The 21,053-nt window shown below is 38.1% G+C and overlaps 1 protein-coding gene across 1 annotated transcript in view; it reads left to right on the top strand.

The window, feature by feature from the left end:
- LOC141483851 (selection and upkeep of intraepithelial T-cells protein 1) overlaps positions 1–21,053 on the top strand; it is a 566,613-nt gene that overhangs the window by 339,231 nt on the left and 206,329 nt on the right. Inside the window, exon 4 of the mRNA XM_074178752.1 lies at positions 6,048–6,165. Coding sequence (XP_074034853.1) covers positions 6,048–6,165 — 118 coding nt within the window. The remainder of the gene's footprint in view (positions 1–6,047; positions 6,166–21,053) is intronic.

Raw genomic sequence — 21,053 nt, 5'->3', positions numbered from 1 at the left:
TCTCTTCCTTGTGGAGTTCTTGCTGTCTTCTAGCTAAGGCCTGTTCTACCATCACTTTGGAATAACCATTCCGTTGAAGGTCATTTTTGATGATGCCTACTTCTTTTTTGAGACCTTCCTTTGTATTACAGAGCCCAAAAGCACGGTCCAGTAGAGTCTTGATGATTCCTCTCTTAGTCGATTGATGGTGGTTGGATTTCTAGTTCAGATACTGTCGTCCTGTGTGGGTGGGTTTTCGATATACAGATGTTTCCCATTTAGTGTTAGTCCTCTTCACCAATACGTCTAAGAAAGGCAATTCGTTGTGGATTTCCTTCTCCATTGTGAAAGGGATGAAAGGCCTTATGTTGTTGATTTGCTTCAGGAAAGTGTCTAGTTCTGCATTTTCATGGTTCCATGGTTTTTTCAGGGTTATCAAATCAATTTATATTATATTAGACAATGGAAGTCCGAACTGATGAAATACACCACGAAACATTGTCAACCACCTTCAAACAAATTTTATACTGTATTTTAGGGGTTTATTACCTTTCACAATCTGAAAAAATAGAAGCCTAATCAATAGGGAATCTGCCGCAGTTCAGTAAAGAACAAACTGAAAAGGTCACCCCAAAAAGGTACTTTTTTTAGGAATCCATTTGGAAAAATGATCTCAGGAAATTCATTTCACATAAACACAGATTTCGAAATGAAAGAGTTCTCAAACAGTGAAGTTCCAGGTGTACTGAGTTGAACCTCGAAACGATGAGCAGCCACAGTCCGTCGAGTATTTCGCTCTTGATGGAATAAGATATGCCAGGTCACTTGAACACTTCCCGTGAAAGTATCCGTAGAAAAGAGACAAATCCCCAACCTTTCTTCGATGTTCGCAACTATCAAGGTTGTAAGTGATATTTGCGTCTCCAATCAGGCGGATGGCTCTTTTCTGGATGTTATCCAGCAGTTTCAGGTTATGTTTGGGGGAAGTTCCATACATGAGAACTGCGTAATATAAACTACTGGAAAATTCAATTAGTCAGTATCAATTGAGAAATCAGATGATTTGAAATCCCTGAAAGGATCTATAAAAATTAAAAAGATTAGCTGAAAAATAACAGTTATATTAAGCAAAAGAACTGAAATTATAATGAAATAAAATACAAGCAACAATAAACAAATAGAACTATTAAAAATTATTGTCAAGAAATGAAAATTAAAAGATTTCAAGCCAAGTTACTTCACGACGTTTCTATTGTTAGTATCCATAATCGTCTTTGGGTGATAACTGGATTCATTTCTCCGAGATCTGACTATTTATAGGTCTTTCGAGTGCTTTCACCTATCCCCTCTTCCCTTTCCCGGCTTCATCGTTGTTAGCCGGAGCTATCCGTTTGATGGGAGTTGGTCGAGTTCCGCTTGATTATAGGTTTCCATATGTTGCGTATCTCTACGCTAGCTTAGCTAAATACGTTATTGGACAACTCATATATGTGGCTTCTCTGAATTTTCTCCTAAACCAGTATTCCCCTTTGTGGATGATTTCAGCTTGAGCCCACTTGATGTTATGTTGATGAGTCCCAACATGCTCTGCTATTCCGGATTTGCTAGTTTCTCCTCGCTGTGTGTGTTTCTTGTGCTCAGCAATGCGAACTTTCAATGGCCTCCTAGTTTCACCGATGTATGATTCTCCGCACTCGCAGGGTATCCGGTGAATGCAATTCTTGGAATCTCAGTTTGCGTTTGGTGGCCTGGTTTTCGTGAGGCTGCTACGGATAGTGTTCCCAGATCTGAAGCCGGTTCTGATGATACACTTGGACTCAATTCTTCTTATCCTTTCCGACAATCCGCTGATATTGTGAAGTACAAGTACTGGTTGTAAATTCATCTCTTTCTCATGAGGCTCTTGCTGTCTTCTAGCGAAAGTCTGTTTCACAATCACTTTGGAGTAACCATTCCGTGGAATATTTTTTGATGATGTCTAGTTCCTTTTCGAAACCTCCCTTTGTATTACAGAGCCCAAAACACAGTCTACTAGAGTCTTGATGATTCCTCTCCAAGTCGATTGACAATGGTTGGATTCCTGGTTCAGATGCTGTCCCGTGTTTGTGGGTTTTCGGTATACAGATGTTTCCCATTTAGTGCCGGTCCTCTTAACCAATACGTCTAAGAGTGTCAATTCGTTGTGGATTTCATTCTGCATCTTGGAAGTGTTGATGTACTTCAGGAATATGTCTAGTTCTGCATTCCCATGGTTCACTATTATGAAGGTGTCGTCCACGTATCTCAATCAGACTCAGTACTACTTGTGTGCTTCTTCAGTGGCCAGAGTTTCAAACCAATATGTCTAAGAATGGCAATCCGTTGTGGACTTCCTTCTCCATTGTGATAGTGATGGAAGATTCTACGCTGGTTCAACCAGACTCGGGCCTTCATGTGGGCTTTTTCAATGTTCAGAGTTTAAAATCACTCCATATATATGTTGGATATAACCGGTGGAAGTGGCGATCCCATTGGCAGTCCCACATCTTGCGTAAAGAATTCGTCCTTCAGTTGGAAGTACCAGTTTCGTATGCAGCTTCCTAGTAGTTGAATGATTACTTGTATCGGTAAGTTTGTTCTATCTTTCAGGTCACCATCTCCGGATAGCTTTCTATGTATGATTTGAAGTGCTTCTTCAACAGGAACGTTGGTGTAGAAGCTTTCCACGTTGAAACTGATCAGTTGATCCAGCTCTTCGACTTCGATTGCTCCAAGGAGTTCTACAAAATGACTTGAATACTTCACAAAATATGGTGATTTTCCTTGCAGTGGTTTTATTATTGGTAGTGAAAATCCGAACAAGTTTTGAGTAGCTGAATCTCTGGAGTTAATGATCGGTCTGAGAGGAATATCCTTCTTGTGAATTTTGGGTAGTTCATACAAGTGAGGGGGCTCACTGTGGTGCAGTGTTAACAATAATTTATGTCAATGGGATCGCCACTTTCACTGGTTATAGATAGATAGATTTGTTTTGACTACGTTATGTAAAAATAAACATTTGTAGCAAGTCATGTCATTCATTTAACAATGTGAAACTAGAAATACTGAGTCAGTTTATTGTATTAATTCCTTCATAATATGAATTATATTAATAAATCATACATATATGTATGCCCACGCACTTGCACAGACATACAGACTGAAATATATATAAATAAAATACAGATTACCTAAAAGCACATACAGTCGTGCAGTATTGCCGAAGGAAATATTCGAAATAAAGAAAAATCCTTCATATATATAGTGGGTCCTGTATATCAACGTACAGTGTTCTATATGTCCATGTGAGAAGAGGCATATTCTTCCACAGAGTAGAAACAATTTTTAAGAAGGTAACATTTTAGTTTTTTTTCGAAATTCTGTAGTGGGAGCTGCCTTATTCTCTTCGATATTTTATTGTAAAGACCTAGGGGAAGGGAGTTGTTTTTTGATTTATTTTGTAAGTCGAAAAGACTGTGTTTTCATGAGATTAGATGAACGGGTGTTGTAGGTATGGGACTCTGACATTAGTGTAAAATTGCTTTTTTGTGTTTGTGAATATCAATCATAAAATAGTACATAAACAAACACGGTAATATAGCCAACATATACATGGAGTGAAATAACTTGGCTTGGAAATTTTCAATTTTCATTTCTAGTTAATAATTTTTCATTGTCATCTCGTGTTGATAGTTGAATTTTTTTATTTTTTTTGTTGCTAGTATTTCATTTCATTGTAATTTAAGTTTTTTTTGCTTGATATAATTGTTATTTCTCGGCTAATCTTTTTGATTTTTCATGCATCACGAAACATTGTCAACCACCTTCAAACAAACGAAAAATCAAATATTGATACCAAACTATCATCCTTTGGGGCGAGATTTTCATAGTGAATACAGGTTTCAAAAACGAAATAGGAAAATTTTCAACTGGAAACATTTCATGATTGCCTTTAGAAATTGAATTTTGTATATTTTTCGACAATGTTGTACTTTCAAGGACTTTACAATATTTCATACTGGAAAAATTATTTAACAAAACTGATTGCTTCGTTCGATATCCTACTCCAATAGTTTTCTTTTGATGAGAATAATTCAAGTTGATATTTTAATGTTTCACTGAGATGTAGGTACTTTCTGGATGAAGATGTTGAAGTGATCTACCCTTGCTAAAATGAACAAATATAAAGAATTTATGATATTATTACGCTTAAATATATATGTACATGTGAGTGGTCTATGTGTGTATTGAAAATGTGATTTTTTCATCATGGGAATTTATGGTGAACAATCAATATAGTAGTTAACAAACTTATTGTTTTTCTTTTATTTTATTTTTTTTTCAGTTTCAAATTAGTGCACGAGTCTCATATTGATCAGATTATTTCGTGAAGAGTTTTATTCCTTTATTGAATCTGAATTTGGAAGTCTCGTTTTTCAATTCTTTAGGAAGTATATTAAATGCCTTTGGAGCTAGGACTCTAACAGTTTTGACCAATTGATTTGGATGCGAAGGGTATTGAGAAGTTACCAATTTGCCTCGTTGTATAAGCATGAGTAATGGTTTCTGGAGTTCATTTTTATTTATGAACTGCGTTGTAGTTATGCTAATGAAAAATAATTGTCTCAGATCAAACATATAAGACTATTCATAAAGAGCGTCGCTTGAATATCTATTTTCTGTTTAGAATCATTCTTAGAAAACGATTTTTTGTCACTTCAAGATGTTTGAGGTGACTTTTAGAGACTCCTCCCCATCCCGTAGTTCAAATGAGATTCTACTAGACTCATATATATATATAATTTTAAGTTGTTTTGTATCGAATATTCCTGAAAATTTTTTGAATCTGTACAAAATACAGCGGAGTTTTTTTACCAGATATTCTACCTGTGAGTTCCATTTCAAATGTCTATCAATTATGATTTCAAGGTATTTGATTTTATCTGCTGAGACTATGGTGAAGTTATCATCCAATGTAATTTGATTGATATGTGGAAGACCTGTTTTGTTGAATATATGTATATGAATAGAGAATTCAGTATAATTCATGTATTATATGAACTGATCAATGCTCAAAACGAATAGAAGATTTCTGAGCCGAATGGGTATTGTTTTCCATTCATGCAAGGTTTTTAAACTCACGGATTTATTGGATGAACAGTGAAAAACTTCCATTTCCCACATTGTTAATATTACAACAGCAATCCATTCACAAATGAAATGTATATTCATCACAACTATAAAAGATCTACCAGTTTCAAAGCATGAAAGATAATGCTGATAATCCTGTTCCATTTCTACAAACATGGCGTTCGTTATTTAAGCCATAAAATTTTGCTCACAAGGTTTCCGTCCCAATTTACATTGCGGGACATATTACCTTGTATGACTTATTAAAATCCCCCCATTTTCCTTCTGCAGATTCAATTAATTCGTTTCTCTGTCATAACGGAATCCTTTTTTGTTCCCACAATGCTTTTGAACGTTATTAATAAGCGAGGTTATTATTAACTACAATTACTGCGGTTCTAAACTGGTTCATCTCGCGGAAATTGAGTTCTGTGCCTTATTACTCGAGTGGAAGTGGATTAGTATTTTGAAAATTCATCCCTCCACGAATTCAGTGGAAAGTTGAATGAAAATTAATGAAAAAACATTTGAAAATATCTGATATTGCTTTTATGTCATTTTACATGAAAGCAATGAGCAAAGGAACGATATTATATTTCAAGAACAACGGATCTTGAAATATAACCGGATTTTTCTCCGTCACTAATAACAGAAAAGTAGAAATTTTACAAATTCTACAAGTAAAGAAGATTCTTGTATGCATTACAGATTCAAGTGCAATATATTGCAAACTATTCCTTTCTATATCTGAAGAAAAAAAACATGGAAAATAGATTTTTCGTAATTTTGTTCTGCAAAAAAAGTGAATTTTGTTTCATTGACCTCATTCACCAAATTATTCAGGGAAGGAGAATCACGATATGAAAATAATGTTCAGTGAAATTTGAAATTGATTGTTAATTATTGTTTTTTTTTTTCAGTTTCAGAAAAAAATCTTTTATTACGAGTCCTAAACGCAAAGGATGGATTCATCAACGTTGAGTGTATCGCGGAAGGTATATTTCCTATGCCAGATATGGTCCTACGATCACAGCAGAGGTGAGTCATTTTTTCTATCATCACCCACTACTGGAACAATGAACTTTCATATCTGGAAAATATGTTTGTTCACGATCTACACATTTTTGTGAATAGTTCATTTCGGATTCATTTCCTTCTACTTTTGATTACTAGACAAAACGCTTTTTTTCAAAAACTATCTGTTTTTACAAACTGGTATCGAGAGTAGAATGGAATTGTCTGTTTGGGTGACATAAAATTATAATGAATATTTCGAGTGAAACATGTATTGAAATAAAAAGGATTCAATAATCACACGAAAGTAGTGGTTTTCCCTTCGAATATTTTTCAACCCACCTATTTTTGTTCACTGATGCTGCTTATGTTGATTAGCAATGTTGAAAGCCTCATTGTGAAAGTATACATTGTGTCTCACTTCTCATGGAAACACCCCCGTATCTTCCGTAATATTCGAGGTAGAACGATGAAACTCTCAGGACTGATGGAAATGCTCAAAATGCACCTACCACCTGAATGAGGTTGGCCAAAGTCATATACACTGTCCGCCACTCGCGATGGAACACCCCATTTTTACGGTAAAACATATTAGGGGGCAAAATAGGCTCAAAATTTCTTCAGATTCGTGATCAGGACTACCAACTTACTACGAATACACTTTTTTCCTGAAAAAATTTCAGTCCTGAAAAATCCGGATTTGTCTCACTTCTAATGGAAACACCCCCGTATCTTCCGTAATATTCTAGGTGGAACGATGAAACTCTCAGGACTGATGGAAATGCTTAAATGCACCTACCACCTGAATGGGGTTGGCCAAAGTGATATACACTGTTTGCCACTCGCGATGGAACACCCTATTTTTAGGTAAAACATATTACGGCGCAAAATAGTTCGCTTCCAATACCTGAACCCCTTCATTCTATCTGGAGAGTACTCTCAGATATGAAAGATACAGATGCTGTGAGATGCTATCATCCATTTTGAGCCTATCGGAGGAAAATGTCACAGCACCACATTCTCAGATTATCGAGATAGTGTGGAGCAGTGTATGAAAAATTATTATATATAACTGAAGAAGATTATTCGGAAAACTAATTCGGGTTGCTGAACATCCAAATTCTATCCCAACCAGAAATGAAAGCTCTCGTTTGATGAGCAAAAACTGCAAAAAATGGAAAAAATATATATTCAAAGGTTCACATCTCGAAAACTGTACAATTCTGAGCTTTGGCTGTAGACACTTTCAATCAGCACATCAAGAACTACAACATATCAAAATTTTGGCAAAATTCAAGGCAAGCCATTTCTCATAAGGAATGTGCGGGGTCCTTTATCAAAATATTGAGGAAACATTTTACCATCCGAAACAAAATTAATCTTTATATTCATTGCAACACCGAAACAACTGTTAATTTTTAAAGAAAAAATTGCACTCGGTGAACAGGTAGAATTTAGATTATTTTACCTACTTGCTGAATTGTTGTCTGAAATCATTTGAACGGATTGAATTACATCAGTTTCATTGAATCATGCGGTGCCCTGAAATCACCATGGAAAACAGTTGCTCATTGATATTTACTGTCAACCTGACAATATTGTTGGAAGATCTTGTTGGATTAACCCCCAGACCAGTTTTCATTGCATTTGTTGTTTCTAGTATAGTTGTTCTTAGAAGCACCTTTGTTTCTGTTGTTTCTGCCGTGTTTTTGTTCCTATTGTGTTTATTGTTCCTGTATTTGTGTTGGGTATTGTTCCTGTTGTCACCTCACAAACCACAAGAGGGGACTAAATCATCTGTCGGTAACAAATAAGACAGATGGGTATCCGCGGCTAAGCTAAACAGTGGAGACGGGAGTGGGTTAAACAACTTAGCAAATTTCAAATAGATCTTAATGGGCGCCAGGTAAATTTAATCCTCCAGATACCCTAAGTAACTCACAATATCAATAACTTACCAATTAATATTGGAAATAAAAGATAAAAATCCCCAATATGATTTATTCAGTAATCCTAACTTACATGGATTAACCAACAACGCTTCTAAGACAACAATGCAATATTCACACTACTACGCGATGTTCAAATGTCCATACAAGAGCGCGGTGTATCTAACCACGAATTCAATCAGCCATAAATTACGGTAGTAACGACGCTCAAAAAAAACTACAATACGTCGAGTAAAACTACCACGAAAATTGAGTAGGTGAAATCGTAAATACTAGTATCGGATGGTAAGACAAACTCGTTTGCGTCGCGTGAGCTCAGGCGTAGGCGCATCGGTGTCAATCAGCAATCGTGAAAGGAAGAATATACCTCAATTTCCGTTTCACAAATATCTATGTCAATCAGGTATCAATAACAAACTCTTAATCAATAAACGATAAACAAACACTATATCAACAGGTATCAATAAACATAAGGGCAACAATTATTCAAATATCTCAGTATATCACAAATATTCAATTAAATCAATTATAACTTGCGTGCTCCTTTTGGGCCACCCGGTATATGGTGTTAGGCTACCCTGTAGTATGGCGGAGATGGATCACCCTGTAGCACCGGAGATGGATCACCCTGTAGCACCACCAAGATAGATCACCCTGTAGCACCGGTGGATCACCCTGTAGTACGGCGGAGATGGATCACCCTGTAGCACCACCAAGATAGATCACCCTGTAGGGCACGACAAGCTGGACCAGTAATGGATCACCAAATAAGATCCAGAAAGAAAATAAAGGAAAACAGGAACCCTTGACGAAGACAAAAAAAAGCAGGAAGAAAAGCAGGAAGAAAAACAGGAAGAAAAACAGGCAGAAAAACAGGAAGAAAAACAGGAAGAAAAACAGGAAGAAAAACAGGAAGAAAAACAGGAAGAAAAACAGGAAGAAAAACAGGAAGAAAAACAGGAAGAAAAACAGGAAGAAAAACAGGAAGAAAAACAGGAAGAAAAACAGGAAGAAAAACAGGAAGAAAAACAGGAAGAAAAACAGGCAGAAAAACCCTACGGAAGAAAATTCTCAATCAGAATCAGATGAAACAAGGTGAGATTCAACCCCCATTCAATAGGACTATTTGACTAATCAATACCCCTGGTATATTTTCATCAAGCAAAGTAGCAAGATAACAAGAGTATATTTTTGGGTGCCCTGTATAACCATATGATCCGTAAAAATCAAGAAAATTGAATGAGTGTTGAAACCTCTCTTCAATACTAATATTCAGTTGAGATATAACGATGGAACCAGAAATTACTAAAATCATTTAAAACACATTTAATGGTAAAATTCTTACCCTGGCCAAGGGGTTTTCTATACGATTCTTCGCGTGCGGTGTTCTGCACGGAAGTCCTGCTGGGACTTGATGAGTGACTGAGGGCCTTCTGTTTCTTATGAATCTAGAGACGAGAAACGAAGGTTGTAGAATTGAAGAAGTGATATCATAGCTAAGATCACATGAGAGATGCGACAGTGATTCAGACATACCTAATTTCGGAAATCCTTCCACCTGGCACGAGTTCGGTAACCACCACAAATCCTCAAAAGAGCTTAAGTTTCAGACTGCAAATATCCACACCAAAATGACCAATCAGTCTTCCACTATACAATCCTGACTTGTAGAAATAATCCCCGTGAAGGATGGCACAAATACAACCAAATATATCCTACAATCAGTCTGATGATACCCTTTGAACTCCGAACCAAGCTCACCGAAGGCTAACTTCCAAATACTAAGAGAATGCCACATCTGACAGCTAACCAGTTGTTGCCACAGTGCATCCAATCTACACTACAAGCACCAAGGGGGCGCTGTGCACAACATCATAAATCTAACAATTCCTCCACAGCCACTTGATACATCATCAACAAGTCCATGACCCATCAAAACTCCTTCTCAAAGCAATGCAACCCTAAAACAACCCTTGACAACTTGAGTAACCGATCAATCCCTCACCCGTGAACAACTGTAGAACTAGTTCGGTGTAAGTCGACGGAACGACACTACGAAAGTTCGGCAGATGTCAACCAACAGCTGTCTCTTAACCTTGTTTACGAATATTTACAAAATATATTGTTCCAACCTATTTTCAACTATTTACCAATCCTTATTCATGCGATGGAATAGAAACATATAAGGTAAGTCGCCATAACCTTCCCTTTCAGTACAAATATTAGAGCATTCATATTATGCAGAATATTTACCGAAAATATCAAACAGTATTCAGAAACCCAGAGGTAACTAATATTGTTTTTTCAGGCGATATGGCTCTAATATGTCAGTAAACCTTCTGGAAGTGATGAATAACAATCTATGCAAGAAATATTCTCGGAAAGGTATAGGGAATACGGCAGACAACGGCTGAAAAAAATGATAGGTGAAGAAAACTGAGAAACAAACAATAACAACTATTTCAACCTAGCGAGGAATTTCGGATCTCCAATGTCGATTGGCAATAGGAGAACGCGTAAGTACTGGTCAAAGCAGTTAGTCAGGGAGCATACATTTATTCTTATACATTTCAGGTATGGTTTTCTATGGAACGGAAGATTCCCATTACTATGATGTTAAATGAATAAAATGAACTTGTAACTGAATTACATTGTTAATATCCTCTGAATAAAGATCTTAAAAGGTAAGGTAGTGGTTTTGAAAGGTCACATAAGAGCAGTTTGATCTAGTGCTAAATTGAAACGTAACAACTTCTTTGAAAATGTAGGTCGGGCACACTGACAAACCAGATGTGTCCCTAGCTGTGACGAAAAGTTCGTCATCAATAAATGACAATTCTGTCGATTCCATAGTAAATAAACGAACCATATCTACAATATTTACAAGTAAATTTAGACCGTTACAATTCCCCCCTTGCCTCAAGAAAATTTACTAGCGTAAATTTTCATCAGCGCTAGCTGACTTTAGGTCTTTCGCATTCCATATCCCCTTATAATTACCGTCTTCATCTCTTAATTCATATGTCCACGGGGATACCCTTTTTTTAATATAAAAAGGCCCGACAAATCTTGGCGCTAGCTTAGCACTAAAATATTTGTCCGCCTCTGATACCACAAAATTCTTCCTCCAAACGGGTTGATTTGGCCAAAATTCTTCACTCCTTCTTCGAAGGTTATAAGTTTTTTCATTCTTTCGAGCAGCCACATCTAACCTTTTCCTTATCTCCTCAAAGAGTTTTCTAAATCCTTCAGGCCTCGAATCTTCAGCAGGTTCACTATCAACCAATAGATTTTTCCTCCGAGAGATCTCCTCTCCGCACAAAACCATTGAGCGGCCGAAATTCACGAAATATGGAGTGTGGTTAGTCGTCTCATGTCGAGCCGTTCTCAAGGCGCATGATAGCTTGGGTAAGTTGAAATCCCAGGTCCTGTGATTATCGGACACATACATAGCCAACATTGACTTCAATGTTCTGTTCACTCGTTCAGTCGGGTTTGCCTGAGGATGATAATGGGCATTATACCTAATTTTCACCTTATATTCTTCCACGAGTTTTCTCATCTGTCGAGATCGGTATTGCGGCCCATTATCGCACAAAAGAATTCGGGGAACTCCATATACCAGAAAAACTTCCTCTTCGATCTTCCTTATGATGATTTCTGCTGTTGACGATCTTAGCGGAAAGACTAATGAAAACTTGCTAAAGTAATCTGTTACGACTAGGATAAATTTATTGCCTTTTGTAGATCTAGGTAAGGGTCCCATGATATCACTGGCGATCATTTCCCATGGCCGGGTCACTTTCGGTTGTGGAGTCATTAGTCCATTTGGTCCTCTGAGGTCGGGTTTATAGGCGGAACAAGTGGAACAATTTCGAACAAACTTCGACACGTCAGATTTCATCTTTGGCCAATAATGCCTTTCCCTGATACGATGGTAGGTTTTGAATATTCCTTGATGTCCTGAGGTCGGGTCTGCATGAGCTTCAATAAGAATTTTCTTCCGATCCGCTTTTGGTACAACTAACTTCCAAACGTCGGTTTGGTCTTCTAATTCCACGTAACACGGTTTGACGTACTTGTAGAGTGATCCCTGAGAGAATCTCCAATTGGGGTATTTTTCGGGTTGTAAACCCACTCGATCTTTCACGTGCAGGTACCACTTGTCCAAAATCTCTTCTTTCATCTGCTGGTTGATGGCATCAATGACTGGGACCGATCGAGAAAGGGTGTCAGGAACGATGTGATCCTTCCCTTTCCTGTGAACAATTTTGAAGTCATATTGCTGCATGCGGACTGCCCATCTTGCCAGTCGTCCTGATGGATCTTTCAAATTCTGTAACCAGACCAAGGAATAGTGATCGGTTATTACGGTGAACGGAATAGCTTCTAAATAAGGTCGCAGTTTTTCAATCGCCCACAGCACGGCCAAGCATTCCCTTTCTGTAGTAGAAAAATTGCGCTCTTGTTTCGTCAATGATCTACTCAAATAGCAAATTACTACGTCCTCATCCTCGCGAGTCTGAGTGAGAACAGCGCCAATTCCAAATGCCGAGGCGTCTGTTTGCAGAACAAATGGGAGGGAATAATCCGGACAGCTCAAGACTGGTGCTGATATAAGACGTTCCTTCATCTTCTGAAAAGCGATATCGCAAGTTTCGGTCCAATCAAACTTTCTACCCTTTTTCAGCAGCGATGTGAGTGGAGAAACGATGGATGCAAACTCAGGTATGAATCTCCTGTACCAGGAAAAAGTACCCACCAGTCTCCTGACATCTTTTACCGATTCTGGTCTAGGAAGCTGCAACATAGCCTTGACTTTATCGGGGTCGACATGCAACCCATTTCTATCTACAACGTATCCCAAATACTTCATTTCTGGCCTACAAAATTGACACTTTTCGAAGCTAACAGTGAGATTTGCTTCCCTCAATCTGCGGAAAACTTCATCAAGAATTGTCAGATGTTTCTCCAGAGTTTGGGTAACGATCACTACATCATCCAAATAGACGAAGACGTGTGGTTCTAGTTCAGGTCCTAGGACGGTATCGATCAACCTCTGCCACGTTGCTGGTGAATTATGTAATCCGAACGGCATCCTTTTAAATTGGAACAAACCACGCCCAGGAACGGTAAACGCTGTATACGGTCTCGACTTTTCCGCCACAGGAACTTGCCAATACGCAGACTTGATATCAAGAGAGGATAAATAATGTGCATTTTTCAATTTATCGAGCGTGTGGGAAACATATGGGAGAGGGTAGCTGTCTCGTTCCGTTACCGAATTTAGTTTTCTGTAATCAACGCAAAAGCGGTAGCTCCCATCTTTCTTCTTAACGAGAAGAACCGGTGACGACCAGCCACTATTCGACTTCTCGATAATATCGTTCTTCAACATCTCTGTTAGTTCTCGATCAATATGTTGTTGAATAATAGGCGACACTGGATAATAACGCTGCTTGATGGGTGGTGAGTTGGTCACGATGACATGTTCAGCTAGATTCGTACAGCCTAAATTATTCCCCATGAGCTCCTTGTTCTTCTCTACTACAGCGTTTAGCCGGGCCTCTTCCAATGGTGATAAAGCTGTTTGTCCTCGAAGATGGTCCAATGCGTTCAGATAGCAAATTTCCTCAGAAAATTTCCACTCGTTGTGCCTCAGATTCGGAACCACTCCCATTGCTCTCCAGAAATTCGTTCCCAAAATTAAGTGATGAGGGACATCAGGAACCACTAAAACTCGAATTAATTTCAGCTTGCCTCTTAAACAAAATGGCACTTCACATTCTCCTATACTTTCACATACTTGACCATTGGCAACAGTGCAACTAATTCTCTTTGCTGAATTCAAATGTACCAAATCTTTTACGATTTGCCAACCTGGGTGTCCCAAGATAGTGGCTGAGGCACCTGAGTCTAATAACCCCAGTAAACTACGCCCCAAGACTTCAACTTTAAGGTAGGGTCTCTCATCGTTTTCGGCGTGATCCAGAATATAATCAAGGATTGGTTGAATAGCAGTCGCCGAGTGCAATTCGCGAGCGCCTTCCCCTCGACGATTCAAAGGCGTCGCTTGTCGTTTCCCGACACGGAGCAGTTTGGACAATTACGAACGGTATACCCTTTTCTCTTACATCTGTAGCATTCCAGTTGCTTCGGTAGAGCACATCCTATAGCACGATGTCCGGGTTGATCGCATCGGAAACATACTATCTCCTTCGACTGATTGTTCGACGGAATTCGTGCCGTTGCTATCTCTAAGGCATTCAATTCCTTGGTGACCTCTACGAAAGCCAAATCCTTCTCTATCACGTTGCCACGACGTGCTGATGGTTCTACGTAGCTATTGATTATGTCCCTTCTGGCTTCCATTCTTCGACATACCGAGCGAAGTTCTGAAATGGTTGTGGGTAAGGGTTCACGTAATCTGTCTTGGTAAAAGGGATGTAAATTCTTCATAACTATGTTCAGCTTAGCTTCCTCTGTCATTGGGCAACCTAGGCGGCTGAAGTAGCTTGACATCACTGCAAGATAAACTCCGATGGTTTCTGAGTGGTGTTGAGTCCTTTTCTGCAATTCTTCGAACAATGCGTCAGAATGATTGGCAGAGAGATATTCTTCTCGAAACTCTTCCACTAGTTCTTCCCAGGTCGATACTCGATTCCGACAATCTTTATAAAATTGATACGCCTTGTCAGCAAAGAGGTCCACACCTGAGTCCAACAAAACAGCGTTGGGGACATGTCGCGCTAGTCTCAACTCCTCTATTCCCTCGAAAAATGCTGTCACCGACATTCCTTTACCATCTCCAGAAAACTTCTTCAGATTCCATTTATAAGGCGGAATCATTTTACTGGTTGAGCATGGGTCAAAGACTGGATCTTCCGTCAGAGACGATCGAGCAACTGCTCCTAAGTTAGCATGGAATGATTGCGCTCCCAATCTGCTTTCTAATTGATTTAGTGCAACCGGCACACGCTTCGTATCACTTCTCTTGCTGCTGTCAACTTTATGTGAAAATTCGTCCATCAACGACAGAGTCAAACCCAGGAGTTCGGATTTCCGGGTTTCTTTGTCCTTATCCTTATCTGGGTCCATATTGTCTATACGATTCAACACATGTGCTAGCTTGGTCTGAAGTTTCATTGCCCCGCTACTCGTTCCAGAATCGGTTATGTCATCAATCAGCCTTCTGATATCATCTAGTTTCCCTCTGATTGCAGCCTCATCTTCCTCGAAAGTGAATGGATATGAAGGATATCGAAGACTCTCGCCGTACCTTTCCATCTGCATTACTTGAACCAAACGATGTCTCATTTCCTCACAAGTGCCAGTTGCCACGCCCCGATATGCTAATTCATAGGTCAGTTCGTCTTTATCAAGACGATTTATTACCAGTCTTCTTGCCATAACGCTATTCTACTAGAGTGGTATCAATTAAAAAAAAAATATTTATATTTTTCCAAAGTTTCCAAAAGTCACCTACTAACGCCAAAACGCAAAAAAAAACCTTCTTTTAAGGGCCCCACGTTGGGCGCCAAAATGTCACCTCACAAACCACAAGAGGGGACTAAATCATCTGTCGGTAACAAATAAGACAGATGGGTATCCGCGGCTAAGCTAAACAGTGGAGACGGGAGTGGGTTAAACAACTTAGCAAATTTCAAATAGATCTTAATGGGCGCCAGGTAAATTTAATCCTCCAGATACCCTAAGTAACTCACAATATCAATAACTTACCAATTAATATTGGAAATAAAAGATAAAAATCCCCAATATGATTTATTCAGTAATCCTAACTTACATGGATTAACCAACAACGCTTCTAAGACAACAATGCAATATTCACACTACTACGCGATGTTCAAATGTCCATACAAGAGCGCGGTGTATCTAACCACGAATTCAATCAGCCATAAATTACGGTAGTAACGACGCTCAAAAAAAACTACAATACGTCGAGTAAAACTACCACGAAAATTGAGTAGGTGAAATCGTAAATACTAGTATCGGATGGTAAGACAAACTCGTTTGCGTCGCGTGAGCTCAGGCGTAGGCGCATCGGTGTCAATCAGCAATCGTGAAAGGAAGAATATACCTCAATTTCCGTTTCACAAATATCTATGTCAATCAGGTATCAATAACAAACTCTTAATCAATAAACGATAAACAAACACTATATCAACAGGTATCAATAAACATAAGGGCAACAATTATTCAAATATCTCAGTATATCACAAATATTCAATTAAATCAATTATAACTTGCGTGCTCCTTTTGGGCCACCCGGTATATGGTGTTAGGCTACCCTGTAGTATGGCGGAGATGGATCACCCTGTAGCACCGGAGATGGATCACCCTGTAGCACCACCAAGATAGATCACCCTGTAGCACCGGTGGATCGCCCTGTAGTACGGCGGAGATGGATCACCCTGTAGCACCACCAAGCTAGATCACCCTGTAGGGCACGACAAGCTGGACCAGTAATGGATCACCAAATAAGATCCAGAAAGAAAATAAAGGAAAACAGGAACCCTTGACGAAGACAAAAAAAAGCAGGAAGAAAAGCAGGAAGAAAAACAGGAAGAAAAACAGGCAGAAAAACAGGAAGAAAAACAGGAAGAAAAACAGGAAGAAAAACAGGAAGAAAAACAGGAAGAAAAACAGGAAGAAAAACAGGAAGAAAAACAGGAAGAAAAACAGGAAGAAAAACAGGAAGAAAAACAGGAAGAAAAACAGGAAGAAAAACAGGAAGAAAAACAGGAAGAAAAACAGGCAGAAAAACCCTACGGAAGAAAATTCTCAATCAGAATCAGATGAAACAAGGTGAGATTCAACCCCCATTCAATAGGACTATTTGACTAATCAATACCCCTGGTATATTTTCATCAAGCAAAGTAGCAAGATAACAAGAGTATATTTTTGGGTGCCCTGTATAACCATATGATCCGTAAAAATCAAGAAAATTGAATGAGTGTTGAAACCTCTCTTCAATACTAATATTCAGTTGAGATATAACGATGGAACCAGAAATTACTAAAATCATTTAAAACACATTTAATGGTAAAATTCTTACCCTGGCCAAGGGGTTTTCTATACGATTCTTCGCGTGCGGTGTTCTGCACGGAAGTCCTGCTGGGACTTGATGAGTGACTGAGGGCCTTCTGTTTCTTATGAATCTAGAGACGAGAAACGAAGGTTGTAGAATTGAAGAAGTGATATCATAGCTAAGATCACATGAGAGATGCGACAGTGATTCAGACATACCTAATTTCGGAAATCCTTCCACCTGGCACGAGTTCGGTAACCACCACAAATCCTCAAAAGAGCTTAAGTTTCAGACTGCAAATATCCACACCAAAATGACCAATCAGTCTTCCACTATACAATCCTGACTTGTAGAAATAATCCCCGTGAAGGATGGCACAAATACAACCAAATATATCCTACAATCAGTCTGATGATACCCTTTGAACTCCGAACCAAGCTCACCGAAGGCTAACTTCCAAATACTAAGAGAATGCCACATCTGACAGCTAACCAGTTGTTGCCACAGTGCATCCAATCTACACTACAAGCACCAAGGGGGCGCTGTGCACAACATCATAAATCTAACAATTCCTCCACAGCCACTTGATACATCATCAACAAGTCCATGACCCATCAAAACTCCTTCTCAAAGCAATGCAACCCTAAAACAACCCTTGACAACTTGAGTAACCGATCAATCCCTCACCCGTGAACAACTGTAGAACTAGTTCGGTGTAAGTCGACGGAACGACACTACGAAAGTTCGGCAGATGTCAACCAACAGCTGTCTCTTAACCTTGTTTACGAATATTTACAAAATATATTGTTCCAACCTATTTTCAACTATTTACCAATCCTTATTCATGCGATGGAATAGAAACATATAAGGTAAGTCGCCATAACCTTCCCTTTCAGTACAAATATTAGAGCATTCATATTATGCAGAATATTTACCGAAAATATCAAACAGTATTCAGAAACCCAGAGGTAACTAATATTGTTTTTCAGGCGATATGGCTCTAATATGTCAGTAAACCTTCTGGAAGTGATGAATAACAATCTATGCAAGAAATATTCTCGGAAAGGTATAGGGAATACGGCAGACAACGGCTAAAAAAAATGATAGGTGAAGAAAACTGAGAAACAAACAATAACAACTATTTCAACCTAGCGAGGAATTTCGGATCTCCAATGTCGATTGGCAATAGGAGAACGCGTAAGTACTGGTCAAAGCAGTTAGTCAGGGAGCATACATTTATTCTTATACATTTCAGGTATGGTTTTCTATGGAACGGAAGATTCCCATTACTATGATGTTAAATGAATAAAATGAACTTGTAACTGAATTACATTGTTAATATCCTCTGAATAAAGATCTTAAAAGGTAAGGTAGTGGTTTTGAAAGGTCACATAAGAGCAGTTTGATCTAGTGCTAAATTGAAACGTAACAACTTCTTTGAAAATGTAGGTCGGGCACACTGACAAACCAGATGTGTCCCTAGCTGTGACGAAAAGTTCGTCATCAATAAATGACAATTCTGTCGATTCCATAGTAAATAAACGAACCATATCTACAATATTTACAAGTAAATTTAGACCGTTACACTGTGTTCCAGTTGTTTTCTGTTCGTGAGTTCCTGTTGATATTTTAATATTCCTGAAGTTCCCGTTTTGACTGATATAAGCTCATTTTGATTGACAAAGTTCAACATGGCACGTCTGTCACTTCAAGCAAAAATTGAAATTGTTTTAATTGTTGGTGAAGGAGTGAGGTCTTATCGTGAAGCGGCCGCTGAATTTAATAGAAGACACCCGCTAGAGGTAGCTGTACACCCTGGAACTGTACATAAAATATATAATCTATTCGCCAAGTAACAAAGGATAGAAAAATTGTAAAACATCAAATTGATGATGTTGGCGATATTGGCGGATCATCAAGCTGATCCTAGAATTAGTTTGAGAAACTTATCGCTTCAACTCAATATGAGCTGCAGTAAAATATGGAGGTGTTTAAAGAGGCATAACATGCATGCGTTCAAACCAAATTTTTACATATTCTGCACGAAGGAGATGAAATCCGCCGAATGCAGTATTGTTTATGGATGCAGGGAAATTATCTTAATGACAGGAATTTTTTTAAATATATCTCATACAGTAATGAGGCTACCTTTACCACGAATTGTTTTGTATCTTCCCAGAACATGAGGTTTTGGGCTGAACAAAATCCAAATTGGGTGGTGAATCGTAGAGACCAAATATCTCAGAAAGTTAATGTGTGGTGTGGTATCCTGAACGGAAATATTATCGGGCCATTTTTATTTCGTTCAAAATTGAAACGGACGACTATGATTTTCTCGAAAATGCATTTTCCGATGTGTTGGAAGAACTACCTTTGGATGTGAGACACAGCACGATTTTTCAGTTAGATGGTTCACCAGTTCACAATAGTGGCATAACAAGAGTTTAGTAGTATGGCCACCACGATCCCCAGATTCAACTCTACTGGATTTTTATTTATGAGGAAACTCGAAAAATGAAGTTTATAAGGATAGGCATACAAATAAGGAAGATCTCCATGCAAGAATTATACAAGCGTGTAGAGAAATCACACCTAGAGAACTGAGAAGAGTTGGAGGAAATGATAGAAGGCGCATAGAGAAATGTGTTCGATTGAAGGGAAATTTCATAGAAGGCACGAAAATATGAAATTGTCAACAGTTAAATCATTTGAAATTGATTGTTTTGTTTTTAAATTGAAAATGTGATTTTGAAAGTAGTACTTCCAAAGAATTTTGAACTACATAACATTTTTCGCCACAAAATATCCTTGTTTTTTTTTAAAATAATGGGAAAAAGAGAATATGAACTAACATTAACCATCCTAAAACCTCACTCACATTTTCTCTCTTATTGAGAAGGAATAACTTTCCTGACAACAAAATAAAAATAAAGCCTTGACCATTTTGTCTTGCAATTCTGTTAGATATTTCTCAATTTTCCTGTAGTTTCATTTCTCAACCTCAACAGCCTATTGAATTCCTTTGGTTAGACATAAACCCGAAAAGGTCATACTCAACTCCTGAGAAAATAAATGTCTGAACTGGAATATTGGGAAATGATGTTGGTCTCATATATAATATTGATAAACGTCTTCATTACTACAACCACGTTAATAAGTTCTAACTACATATAAAAAGTTATAGTGAAAGGCGAAGTTCAATTTTCGCAGCTATGCAAATAACTGCATAACTGTTAACCAACAGTTAACACTTAACCCAATAAAATCTCTGCATGGTTATTAAAGTAGCATGGCATTAATATAACTATATGAAAACATAAATAAAGATCAGTGACTGGCGATGATACAAAACTTAGCAAACTATCAATGGTCATGAATCACTCAAAATAGAAAAAAGATGATGAAAGATAGAAAAGCGGAATAGTGAGAAGTTCATCATGTTATTGATCTTAAAAAAAAGTTCAATTCAATTATAAACTGAGAGGGTGGCAATTTTTCTAAAGTTCAGGAATAGCATTGAATACTTTAGCTATCCGGAAGAGCGTTTGAATAACTGGGTTGTGAAAATGGGAGTTGTTGAACAGCTTTTACACCGATTCGATTGAACATCGATTCGAAACGTCACTTTCCTTTGCAGGTACTAAGGGATTTCATATGAGAGCTTCTCATGATAAAGGCAGGAAGCATGTAGTTTTGTCCTATTCTCCATATTTAGCCATCCAACTTCCTTCAGCTTGTTAGATATTCAGTTTCTTCTTCTTATTCCATATAAAAGTCTCAAACAAGAATTTTGGACTTTCTGATTTTTTTGTTTATAGTGACTTGTCACATTCGGCCCATGAAAAGTATCTGCAAAATTCAATTGGTCTAGTACTAAGCTCTCACATAACATTTTTTTCAATTCTATCGATGGG

Source organism: Leptinotarsa decemlineata, unplaced genomic scaffold (assembly GCF_025532065.1).
Source record: "Leptinotarsa decemlineata unplaced genomic scaffold, Ldec_3_MD MMD2_tig00004307_RagTag_RagTag, whole genome shotgun sequence".
NCBI lineage: Eukaryota > Metazoa > Arthropoda > Insecta > Coleoptera > Chrysomelidae > Leptinotarsa > Leptinotarsa decemlineata.
The sequence above is the reverse complement of the archived record's forward strand: the minus strand, read 5'-3'. Positions and strand labels throughout refer to the sequence as shown.